This window comes from Hyperoodon ampullatus (assembly GCF_949752795.1).
Source record: "Hyperoodon ampullatus genome assembly, chromosome: 7".
NCBI lineage: Eukaryota > Metazoa > Chordata > Mammalia > Artiodactyla > Ziphiidae > Hyperoodon > Hyperoodon ampullatus.
The window spans coordinates 16,199,719-16,212,014 of record NC_136920.1 but is presented as its reverse complement, the minus strand read 5'-3'; the positions used below and the strand labels follow the sequence as shown (position 1 = coordinate 16,212,014).

The window sequence follows — 12,296 nt, the reverse complement described above, 5'->3', positions numbered from 1 at the left end:
TTATGAACACTCCAGATGATTCCAAAGCTCCAAGATCCCCCCTTTGGAAATCACTGGCTTAGAGCCCCCATGGCTCCCTCCACCCATCCTTTCAAATCACCCATCTCCCAGACCAGTGGTTTACAGTTGTACCCCGAAGACCCCTAAGGTGGCACAGAGATGTTCCAAGAGCTCCTATAGGGGAAAACGGTTGCCAAGCCAGGGGTTTACACACACACACACACAATCCTTTCTTCCTGCCAGGGGTTTACACACACACACCCTTTCTTCCTGCCAGGGGTTTACACACACACACACACACCCTTTCTTCCTGCCAGGGGTTTACACACACACACACACCCTTTCTTCCTGCCAGGGGTTTACACACACACACACACACACACCCTTTCTTCCTGCCAGGGGTTTACACACACACACACCCTTTCTTCCTGCCAGGGGTTTACACACACACACACACACACACACACCCCTTTCTTCCTGCCAGGGGTTTACACACACACACACACACCCTTTCTTCCTGCCAGGGGTACACACACACACACACCCTTTCTTCCTGCCAGGGGTGTACACACACACACACACACACTTTCTTCCTAGATTTAAAAGAGATCCATTAAGGTCTATTTTTTTTTTTTAACTCCACTGAGACACCCCCCCACCCCCCACCAACCAAGCCTACCGTTAGGATGAGGTGTACACTGCTGAAGTCGCTCGCCTACCTGCAGCCATATGGCTCAGTGGGTGAGTTAACGGGCCAACCAATACCAGCTCTGCCCTCTGCATGCCACGGGGTGGTGAGGTCGAGGCTGCACCGGACCTCACAGCAGGACAGGGCCAAGGAGCCGGGGGCCTTTGGCTTTCAGAGAAGGGACAAGCTGGAGGCCCTGGAGAGATTGCCCTCAGCTTCAGCACCGACGCCCTACCTATATTGGTGGGAGCCCAGAGAGTGAGGTGAGGGGCCTGCACTGGGCAGGGAGGCAGGATCCAGAGAGGACAGTACTTCACCCAGACCAACAGAGGCCTAGGGCCCCGTCGGGGCTTTATTTGACACCACTTAGTTTCAATACAAACAGTCCAGAAAGAAAGTCACATCCCTTTGGGTGAGAGGGGGTGGTGGGAACAGTGGTCTGTGTTGCTTTGGGACCTCAACCCTCCACCACGGGGTGGGACGGGCCCAGGCTGCCAGTGCGGCAGGGGACGATGGCACCAAGGATGAGTGTGTGGCCCAGAGGGGTGAGACCTGCAGCTCTGTAGGTGCCTCACGCTCTCAGGGGTGGGGTGCCGTCCAGGCCCCAAGACCCACGTGATGCGGAGGAAGCAAGCTGAGCCCCAGGAACCTGCTTCTGTCCCTCACGTCCTCTGCTTTCTTGGCCAGCTTTACACTCACAGCATCCAGAGCAGAGCACAGGGCAGATGAGACCCACCACGGCCACTAAGCCACAGAAGAAGGGACACAGGGTCCTGTGGTCCACAATGGATGGTGTGGGAGGCCTCCGAGACACCCAGGAGAAGTAACCCTCCAAGTGATCGCTGTAAAAAGGGGCCATGAGACAGAAGATCACTCGGGCCTCCAGTCTGACCCCAAATGAAACCTTCAGGTACCAGGTAAAGTGTTTAGCACTCAGTAAGGCCCAGACGAAGGTCCTTCCCCTCCCCTGCCCTCTCCTGGTGCCCAGAAGAGACCACTGGAGCAGCAACAGCAGCAGCCAAGTCCAGAACCTCCCTCCCCTGGGGGCTGATCTACAGCAGAACTCTTTCTAGACCTCCTTGCTGGTTCCAGAGGACAGGGGCGAAACCCCCAGACAATCTGGAAGGATCCTAGAGCCAGCAAAAAAGCCTTATACTTTTTACTTTCCCTACTCGGGGAAGGCCTGGACCCAGAATAAGCCATCCTGAGGGAACTCCCCCCCGCCGGGCCACTCCCAGTGTGGCAGGACAAGTGAGCAGCAGCTTTGGAGGCAGGACTGGATTAACAATAATCTAGCACACAGGGGTGGGAGTGTGAGAAGAAGAGAATAAAAGGGCTCAATCTCCAGGCAGAGGTCAGGGGCTAATACTGCCCATCCCTCACCCGAGATCCTCAAAGGCCACCCACTCACACACCACAGGTATATAATAACAATTCCTCCCCAGCTTCCACAAGGCAAGAATCCCAGGCCTAGGAATCATGAGGTTTTTGCTGCTGTCAACACCATGTCTGAGCCATGGAGCCTGGATCAGTAGGAACCATAGCGATCCTGGGGATGGGGAAAGAAAAAACAAAGTCAGGGTCTCTAACCTGCATCAGCTTTCCAGCATGCACACCCTCCCCCAACACACCCCACGGGACTGGGGTACTGGCAGGCGGGGGAATCAGGCACCAATCTCACCCTGGCAGAGATTGTTTTCTATTTTACTGTGACCCAGGAAAGGGGTTGTGGCCAGATCCCAAGGGGGAAGCCCTGCCTGATCTCACAGAAACTGGAGAGGGAGGAGAAACAGTACAGATGCCAAGAGTGGGGGAAAATCACTGCAGACGTGGCATCGTCTTAGGGAGAGGCCCAGCCCTAGTACCAAGCTCAAAGGAAGGAAGCTGCCCTTCAGGAAAAGAAAATGCTCTCTCAGGCTGAGGGCTACCGTGCAGCTACATTTGGATCTGGTGGAGAAGGCCAACTTCCAAGCATTACCCTTTGGTCTCCTCCCACCCCAGGTCAAGCAGTCCCAGCCTCACCTGCAAAGAATTCATCACACCATTGGCCAGCACAGCCATCTTCCCGGCCACAGACTTGACACCCTGCTTAAACTGGGCAATGTCAGCTGTGGGCAGCACGTTCCCCAGAGACACACTACCTGTCAAAGCAAGGGAAAGGGTGACCCAGAGCCCAGCAGGAAGCCCTTCCTAGTCCAGGGGGCCCCAGCTCTGCTCGCAGGCTTCGCTTGGGGCCTACCTGCTCCATGAGCACCATCCATGTCCCCAAAGAGGTCCGAAGAGCTGATGGCGCTGCTGCCTGAGAGCCGCTGTAGCCGGGACCTGGCTTCATGCTGCAGTGAAGAAAAGGCAAGGCCTCGGGGCCTCTGGGCCAATGACCCAAGAACTCATCCAGGCCCAGCCACCCTGGTGCCAAAGCCCAAAACAGCAGGGAAGAAACTCTGCTTCTACCTGCTGCCTCCAGGCTCAGGTAAGCGGACAACTCTACTTACCTCAGTATCCACCTCCCGCCCAAAGAACATGTCAGATGAGATGGCTTTGGCTCCTGCGAATTTCTGTCGTGCTTCACTCGACTCAAGGCCTGAGCTCCGGCTTTCCACTTCCCTCCGGTTTGTGACTCTGAGGGGTGGAGGTGGGACAGCTCTGTCTCTTTCCATGGCTACCAGGCAATAGTATCACTATAGCATTACTATCCCATTCCTACCAGAGGCCAAAAAAAGCACCAGTGGCCTTCTGGGGATGCTCACCATGGCCCCATGTGACTACGGCTCTGGGACCCAGGGGCCCTCTCTTCTCCACACTGAAGCCAAGGCACAGAGAGCTTATGTTCCCTCCACTAGGTAGCATGGAAATAGGGTTTGGAGGGGCTGACGTTTCTGCCCCAAACCCCTAGGATGATCAAATGTCTCAGTCTGCCTGGATTTATACCTACTCTCCTGGTGTAATTATTAGTATTACCCGCCTTTTACTCTCAAAAGCATGCCAGTGTGGCTGAAAAGGTGTACGGTCACTCCCACCTAGCACTGCCACAGGCACTGAGCTAGGTGTTTTGTAAGTTTCATTACATTTAATCCTTATGGCAGCTCTGAAGTCATTAGTTATGTCCCCATTTTACAAATGGATTATTTGCAGATAATTTATCAGTTAAGGACTACCCCGATTAACATGGAATATGCTTTTAAAAAATTACTAGATGAAGGCCAGAGACACATAATCCTTAGGTGGTCAGAACTGAAGCGTAAAATCAGGCTCCTCCTGCCAGAGAAATGGACCTCAAGCACAAGAGGCTACGAGGCTTCCTGCAATGGTAGAGCACAGCTCAAACCAAAGCCTGATTCCTGCACTCTCTCATCTGGTAGCCACTAGCCACATGTGGCTATTCAAATTTATTCAAATTAAATTAAAAACTCAGTTCCTCAATTAACCCTAGACACTTTTTAAGGACTCGCTAGCCACACACTTGGTGGCTACCACAGCACACAGTGCAGATACACAGCACTGCCAGCATCACAGAGCAGCCTACTGGACCGTGCTGCCCTAGAGCACTCCACCTTTCTGAAATGGGCCGGACGCTTGAGACAGTCACTTCTGGCTCCTTCTCCTCCATCCCGTCCATACCCCAGGCAGCATCTGTATCCCAGCGGGAACTGAAACTCTCCCCCAAGGAAAAGGGGTTGTCCTTGTACCTGGGGAGACAGTACAGTGGCTCAGAGAAGCTTGATGAGGAACATGGTAGCCCAGTCTGCACCCCAACAACAGCCTTACTTTGGGGGTCCAGAGGCGAAAGTACCAACATCGTCAAACAAGTCCAGCTGTGAGCGGGAGGATTTTGCACTCACTGGGGTTTCCTGCTCGATCACCTGCATCTCAGACAGCACCGAGTGGGAGACCGAACTGTGGAGAAAAGCAGGAGTGAGGCTCAGTGTCACTGCACAAGAGAAGATGCCCAGGGCTTCCCTGGTGGCGCAGTGGTTAAGAATCCGCCTGCCAGTGCAGGGGACACAGGTTCAAGCCCTGGTCTGGGAAGATCCCACATGCCATGGAGCGACTAAGCCCGTGCACCACAACTACTGAGCCTGAACTCTAGAGCTCACGACCACAACTACCGAAGCCCGTGTGACTAGAGCCTGTGCTCCGCAACAAGAGAAGCCACCGCGATGAGAAGCCCACACCACAACGAAGAGCAGCCCCTGCTTGCTGCAACTACAGAAAGCCCGAGCACAGCAACAAAAACACAACGCAGCCAAAAATAAATAAACACATATATTTTTTAAAAAAGAGAGAAGAGAAGATGCCCAGCTGCTGGCAGAAACCTGGGTTCTCCTTCACTGAGCACCACCCAGAACCTTCTTCCCCTGACTGTGCCCAGGGCTGGGCAAGACCCAGCAGGGAGTGCTAGCAACTGTGCGAAACTGGAGAGCACTCCTCACCTGTCAACACATCAGCTTTGTTTTCTCAAAGTAGGGTTTCCCTGACGAATGACTGCTTGGCCTGTTTTAATTTTAACAATAATGTGCACCAAATAATAGTGCTTTCTGTCCTCAACTTGCTGCACCATGAGCCACATCCTTCACCAAGATAGACACATAAAACAAAGAAGATGAAAAATGCCCCAGAACCAGGGAAATGAGTCTAATGGCATCAAAGGATGAGTTCTTAATTATCCCATCCATTTTTTTTTTTTTTTTTTAAAGAAGAAAGCATTTCAAAGAAGAGAGTCTGGCCTTACGCACTAAAACCTGGATCTGCTATTTGGTTTCCCAATGAGAAGAGGCATTGAATTTGGCAGCCAGTACCAACTCGTGATGCCTCTCTTCCCTCCTGTGTTAAGCTCCACAGAGGCTTTTAAGGATTAATTTCATTTAAATAAATTCATTAAAAAATATCTACCGCTTTTGGTTGGCAGAACTCCAAGGAGTGAATAGTTTGCAACAGGGTTTTAAGTAAGGTGGCTGGGTCTAAACGATTCTACTGCAGTGCAAAAAAGAAAAAAAAAAGTTTTAAATATACCCTTTAATCCAGTCATTCCTGTGACCAAAACAGGGAAGAGGAAAGTCCTTTTGGGATAAAATTTTGTCTCCCTGACTAACTGTGGGTTACACTAGTAGCACACAGACTAAAAGGGAATAACTTAAATCCAACTGGCCATGTCCTGAAAGATTAAGTAGAAATACCCGGCTGTATCTGCTTCCAGAGAAGTAGCGCATAATGGCTACAAATACTAAATATGAAATCAAACAGTTCTATGTTCAAAATCTAGTTGTAAACAATTACTAGATTTTGGGGCTTTAGGCAAATTGCTTAATTGCTCTGAGTCTCAATTTTCTCATTTGTAAAAAGGGAAAACAATACCTCCTGTATAACACTGCTGTGTTTAAGTAAATAAGGCCATTGGCGAAGCTCAGGCCCCCTGGAAAGGAGCAGACACCACTTAGCACAAGCTCACTGTAGACAGGATTGCTCACCCTGGTGCTGCCAGATATTCCAATTTTTAAGAGAGATAAAAAACCTAGTATTACTAAAATCTCTAGATGCTAACTCTTATTGTGAAGCAAACAAAATGCATAAGAGAACTGGTTAGCAGCCCTTGTTCTTATTTTTTTTTTAAGAAAACCACAGCAACATAAACCCAGTGGTCCTGAAACAGGAAGGGCACCACCCAACCAAAGGGCATCGGGGGGTATTTCTGGGTGTTATGGTATCTGGTAACACTAATGGCATTTAGTGGACAGGTATTAGGAATGCTGAAAGCCCTGCGATTCTTGGGAAGCTCTTGAGAAAACTGTCCTGCCGTTCAAAGTGCCGTTAGCACCCTTTTTAAGAAACATCACCCTAGGGACTTCCCTGGTGGTCCAGTGGTTAAGACTCCGTGCTCCCAATGCAGGGGGCCCAGGTTTAATCCCTGGTCAGGAAACTAGATCCCGCAAGCTGCAACTTAGAGCCCACATGCCACAACTAAAGATCCCGCATGCCGCAACTAAGACCCGGTGCAGCCAAATAAATAAATATCAAAAAAAAAAAAAAAAAAAAAAAGAAATACCACCCTAGTCTCTTGGACATATCGAAAGACCACCTGATCCTGTGTTTCATTTGTTCAACAAATACTTAGCAAGCATGTACCTACTATGTGCCAAGCACTATACTAGGGGCTTGAAGACAATAAGCAAAGTCATCTATTCAGCCTTGGAGGAAGACTAAGCCTAGAACCCCAAATTGCTGGGAAGAACCTTCAATGGTTCCCAGGGGAACAATGGCATTTCCCTGCCACACCCCAAAGCTGAGCCTCACCTTCGGGACACCAGTCCCATGCCCAACCTCTCTGCCTGCTCTCGCTTCTTCCCTTCCAGATTCTGTAGCTTCTTCTCCTCCTTCTTACGGTCAATCTGAAGCTCCTGGTAGGCCAGACGCATGGAGGCAACCCTTAGAGGGAACAAACGTGTCAGAGGCCGGTACCATCCTGACCTGTCCGACCTGCCCACCCAACCCCATACAAGCTGGGGCCCCTCTGGCAAACACTCACATGGACTCCTCGGCCTGCTTCTTGGCATCAGCCACCTGCTGCTCACGGAGCTTCTCTGCCACCTGGGCCTGCCGCTCAATCTCGCTGAAACTCTGGCTGCTCACCTTCTGGGCCCCTAGGCCTTTCTTGGCACCCAGCTGGGAGAATTATGTGATGAGAGCTTTGCCAACCACAATGCTTTCTATCCCCTCCCCGGCGTGGAAACACCCACAAGGAAAGGGTTCCTTCTTAAAGTTTAGTGTAAAAAAAATAGGAGCCCCGTCAGCATGGTGGAGAGGGAGAACAGTGGTTCTGTTGGAGCTGAGCATAACGTGGCCCACACAACCCCAGCAGAGGCCTGGGGGCCGGAGGACAATGGCTAACGCTACCAGGCCCGGCATGTGCCAAGCACTTATGTGCATAATCTCACTGACTCCTCCCAGGAGCCCCTTAGAGACAAGCATCTTGACAGCCCCTCACAGATCAGGTGCAGAGAAGCTAAGCACCTTTCCAGTCATACAGCCAGTAAGTGGTCAGGAAAGGGGGAACCCAGGAATCTGACTCCAGCTCCTAACCACTCTGCCATACTGCCTCTCCCCACCTACCCCTTTCTTAGCTGCTGCTGGCTTCTTCTTGCCAATGAGGGAGGTTTTCAGTTCTGTGTGAGGAAGAGGGTGGGGCGTGAGCAGAGACAAAGGGAGGTCAGAGGCAGCAGCTCAGTCCACATCATGCAGCTTCCTGGCAAGAGCTTCTACAAAGAACAGCTTCAGGCAGGGGAAGGCAAAGCTGCCACCACCAGCTCCAACCAATGGTGTCAGGACGTCCAAGCCAAGACAGACGAGGTTAGAGGAGGTTACTGATTCCCAGCCGATGGACCTAAGAACCTAGACCTGAAGCACCAAAGTCCCTGACCCAACACGAAGACCGCCAGGCAGGGGCAGCACCAAACACCAGCCTCGGCTCCTAGAGCAGGGAGCGGGCGTGCCAGGGGCTCCCCAAGCAGCTGTTGGTTACCTCTGGCAGGAAGGGCCCCTTTAGGTGACAGATACATGGACTCTGGAGAAAAACAGACTTGTGGCTAACAGGGCCACATATAGCTCCCAAGCCCAGAAGCCTCTACAGAGCCTCACTCCAGACCAGGCCATGCCAGCCTTCCCATGGGGTCAGACTGACGGTTATTCTGCTGGCTTCCTGCCCCAATCCCCAAAGGTCCACAGAACAAACCAGGGCAGCAAATGGACTGTTCACCCTGAACTAAGTCTGAAGGACATCAAGAAAAGAGTAAAAAAGTGCTGAAAAGCAAGGGACTGGCCAAGAAAGGACAATGTTGCCTCCAGCCATTAGCAGCTCAGATTTGTCCCCTTTCTCATGAAATGGACCAGACAGGCCAATCCTGCCTCGGCCCCCAGGGTTAGGTGTCCAGCCTCATGCTGGCCAGCCCCAGCCCCACCCCCAGAGGCAAACCGCAGGCCTGGGACACCGGCCGCCAAGGGCCTGCTCTCAAGTCCTTATGGTCGATGTTGCAGCCACAACTTCAATCCCAAGCCCCACTCCAGAGAAATCAGATGCTCAGTTTCCTGGGACCTCAGTCCACATGACCAGGCAGCAGCAGATCTGAAAAGAACCCCCGAGGCCCACCCTCTCCCAGGCGCCCCACACCTGCCACCTGGCATACTGACCCAGAGAAGCTTTGGGTGAGGTGCCAAGCAGCTCCATGTTGGGGCCGTGCTCCGGCTCTGTGGATGCAATGATGGGAATCAGGTGGAAGACTCAAAACTTCCTATGACCTCCCCTTAAGGGAAGTGATGGGGTAAAAGTAGGGGCACCGGCTTTCCTCAGCTTTCTGAGGCCACCAAAATAGAGAAAGAATGCCCACCACCTCCTCCAAGGGACTTACGTGAATCCCAGCCCACCCAGAGATAGTAGGAGACCCCTCACTCCCATTACCTTGGCCAGGTGTCCCATTCCTAGCCCCACGTCCTTTGCCAGGACCAAGGCACATAGTTGGAATCTGGGCAAAACTCACGTGCCAGACCACTGCTCTCTGAAGATGGGGTTGGCTCCTGGGTCTCTGATGGGTCCGTGTCTGGTGCATTCCAGGCAGGGGGCTGAAAAGCCAGATGACAGAAGCCTTGATGAGCCATTCCTGCTGGCAAAGAGCGCCAAATACCTTGTGGGTAAAAGGCCCTACTCCAAGCCCATGAGGAAAGAATACTGGAGGTTAGCAATCAAAATTATAGTTGCTATTCACTATGGAAGAAAGCAGCACAAAACTAGCAGCCACCTCCATCCCTTCACTGTTTACTTAGAGCCAGAACCCATTTCCCTAATTTAATAATTACATCAGGCACTCACCATGTGCCACGTACAAGTCTAAGGGCTTTTTACATGTAAATTTTTTTTTTTTTTTTTTTTTTTTTTTGCGTTACGCGGGCCTCTCACTGCCGTGGCCTCTCCCGTCGCGGAGCACAGGCTCCGGATGCGCAGGCCCAGCGGCCATGGCTCACGGGCCCAGCCGCTCCGCGGCATGTGGGATCCTCCCAGACCGGGGCACGAACCCGTGTCCCCTGCACCGGCAGGCGGACTCCCAACCACTGCGCCACCAGGGAAGCCCTGTAAATATGTTTAATTATCACAACAAGCCTATAAGGTAGATACGTTCTCCATCTTAGAGACTGAGGTTAGGTGTCTTAGCCACCACTCTAGAAAGACTAAGTAGAGAAGCAGTGATTCAAACAGAGTCTGACTTCAACACCCAGTGGGTGGGTAGAGGGGAAACCTCCTCCCAGGGGTGGGCTGCTTGGGAGGGAATCCCTTCATTGTCCCCAACCACAGTGCCTTTCTCATAGGGGAAGAATCCAGGAAAAGTTATTTGGGGTTCCTGATACCTCGAGCCTTTAAGAAGCTTCTCGTCCTCCCTACCACCCCAGCTTATAGGGGTGTGTTCCTAAGGAGGGCCACGTTGCACCCTTACTCATGGGAAGAGGAAACACCTGGGTCTATCCAGCAGTGGGCCCCAAACATTCCCTGTATGAGGAATCACACCAAGGCGAATGGAATCCATGCCCATGACTGTGGGCCTTGGCCTCAGTAAGTAAACCACCTGTCAGGAACAACTGTGGGAAATATTCCTTGTGTGAACTCACTTGAGTGTGTTCCGAGAAGAAATCAGAGTCCTCCTTCTCTGGGGAGTGACTGGGAGCACTACTCGTATTGTCTATCCAAAGCTAGAAAGAAGACACAACTGAAACACAGGACTCTGAATATTCCCAGTTACCCCATGACCCCAGCCCGGGAGAACAGGCACTTACATCAGTGCCATGCCTAGCCAGGGCCGCACTCCCCAGCTGCCGGATCTTTTCCCGGTACATCTGGGCAGCTCGGCTATTATATTTGGTGTTGGCATCACTGGCTATGCATCCATGTTGGCGGAAGAAGGCTGTCTGGTGAGCAAAGAAGAGAGGAGAACGTGCTACAGGTGATTCTCCCCAGAGCAAAACAGACACCTCCTTCTAACAGTCTGGTTATTACTTATACAGGACAATAAGCTCTATTGACACCAGCAGTTTTTCACAAAGTTCCTCAGAAACTCCTACAAAAAACACAGCCTCCCATCCTCTACGATGAATGACTGAAGCCCAGACCTCACTCAGCTCTGCCTGAGGACAGCATGCTGTACCCACTCTGCCCATCCTTCATCCAGGCCCACGAGACCCAGACAACTGTGGGGGCCCCAAGCCCTTGGCCTCTCCCCCAAGAACGTCTGTCCAGTTTAGTTTGAATCCAAAGCCCCTTGGAAAAGAACAACGACCAATGTCCAAGTTTAGAGAATAGTGTACAGTGTGGCCATAGACCAGAGAATCCTCTGAACAGAGAAACTGAGAGGGGCTCCAAGAAGTCACTGTGAAGTCAGTACCCAGGCAGAAGAACGGGGGCAGGAGGATGGTAAGGAGGAGCTTTACCGCATTGGCATTCCCGCCGACCTGCATACACCTCAGCTGGAACCAGTTCCAGTTGGAATCCAACTCTGTGGACCTGTGTGCAAGGGCTGTGTGTCACCTACCAGCAGGTTCCAGGAGACGCTTCCCTGGCAGACCCACACCTGTCATTTGGCCTCGGGCTGCAGTAGGCACCCAGGAAACATTCATCGGCCACCTCCCTGTTTCCTCCACTCTACCCTGTCCAAGAAAACTTTGCTCTTCATTCATCTAGTCCAAAAGGTACTAATTATTTTCCAGATGCGAAAGGAGGTCGAAGCTTGGACTCGGCCTTTCCCTTAAGGACAGCCACAGTCTCGCTCCAGTGCATCAGCAACAAGAACAACGCAGATAACTTTTCCCTGAAACTAACGCTTGGAGTGTCGAGTTTGATCACCAGGAAATAACGGAGTTTTGACCCAGACGCGAAGACGAACCGCCTGTGTAACAAGGGGCCCACACTGGCGGCTGCCTCCCGTGAGAAGCTGGCGAACACCAAACTCAGGGCGCTCCAAGTCCAGGCAGCCACTCTCCCCAGCTGAGCACCCAGTCCCGGCCGACCGCGAGGAGACCCCACCTGATGAAGCTGAGATGGACGCCCAGGGAGCGATGCACCCCGGAACAGTCAATGCACAAGAACACACCGTACGTGATGCTGGCCCAACTCGGATTCTTGGCGCCACAGTCGAAGCAGGCCTGGGTGGAGAAGGAGATGAGCGAATGGTCAGGGGCCCCGAGTCGAGGCCGGGCGCTGACACCCCAGGAAAACAGCCCGCGCCGGCCCCTCTCCCTCCCTCAGAACCCAGGGGAGCCGGGAGAGTCCCTCTCGGCCGGCGCCGGGCGCCGCGCGTCTTCCTCTCACGCACCTTGTTGGTCGGAATTGCGCGAAGCCTCTTAAAAATGGTCTGGATCTCTGTCTTGCTCGGCTCGGCCGCCATTTTCTCTCCTTCCCAGACACCAGCGCGATCGACGGGTCCCGTCACGGGCCAATCCGCGGCCGAAAGGCGGCACAGTTGGGTGGGCCTCAGCGGGGGCCGGCCCTCCGAGGGGTGGGGTGATTTGTCCCGATCTGGACCAATGGGCGGCCGGCGGAGCTGGCGCCGAGACGTCAGCGTCCCGGGCCCCACGAGGT

The 12,296-nt window shown here is 52.7% G+C and overlaps 2 protein-coding genes across 2 annotated transcripts in view; one reads left to right on the top strand and one right to left on the bottom strand.

Annotated features, from left to right (window-relative positions):
- CSTPP1 (centriolar satellite-associated tubulin polyglutamylase complex regulator 1) overlaps nt 1-950 on the top strand; it is a gene marked incomplete at both ends in the record, with an annotated part of 199,958 nt that extends 199,008 nt beyond the window's left edge. The window contains one exon of the mRNA XM_079708337.1: nt 791-950. Coding sequence (XP_079564463.1) covers nt 791-950 — 160 coding nt within the window. The remainder of the gene's footprint in view (nt 1-790) is intronic.
- A 1,172-nt stretch (nt 951-2,122) lies between these two features.
- Nucleotides 2,123-12,102, bottom strand: ARFGAP2 (ARF GTPase activating protein 2; the record flags this gene model as incomplete). Its single annotated transcript, XM_079709174.1, has 17 exons — nt 2,123-2,237; nt 2,711-2,829; nt 2,928-3,021; nt 3,181-3,307; nt 4,240-4,374; nt 4,454-4,582; nt 6,977-7,108; nt 7,209-7,345; nt 7,793-7,845; nt 8,202-8,243; nt 8,867-8,923; nt 9,214-9,295; nt 10,334-10,414; nt 10,499-10,630; nt 11,150-11,222; nt 11,742-11,860; nt 12,031-12,102. The coding sequence occupies 17 exons, from the start codon at nt 12,100-12,102 to the stop codon at nt 2,217-2,219; spliced, it is 1,605 nt and encodes a 534-aa protein (XP_079565300.1). The 3' UTR covers nt 2,123-2,216.
- Nucleotides 12,103-12,296: the final 194 nt, after the last annotated feature.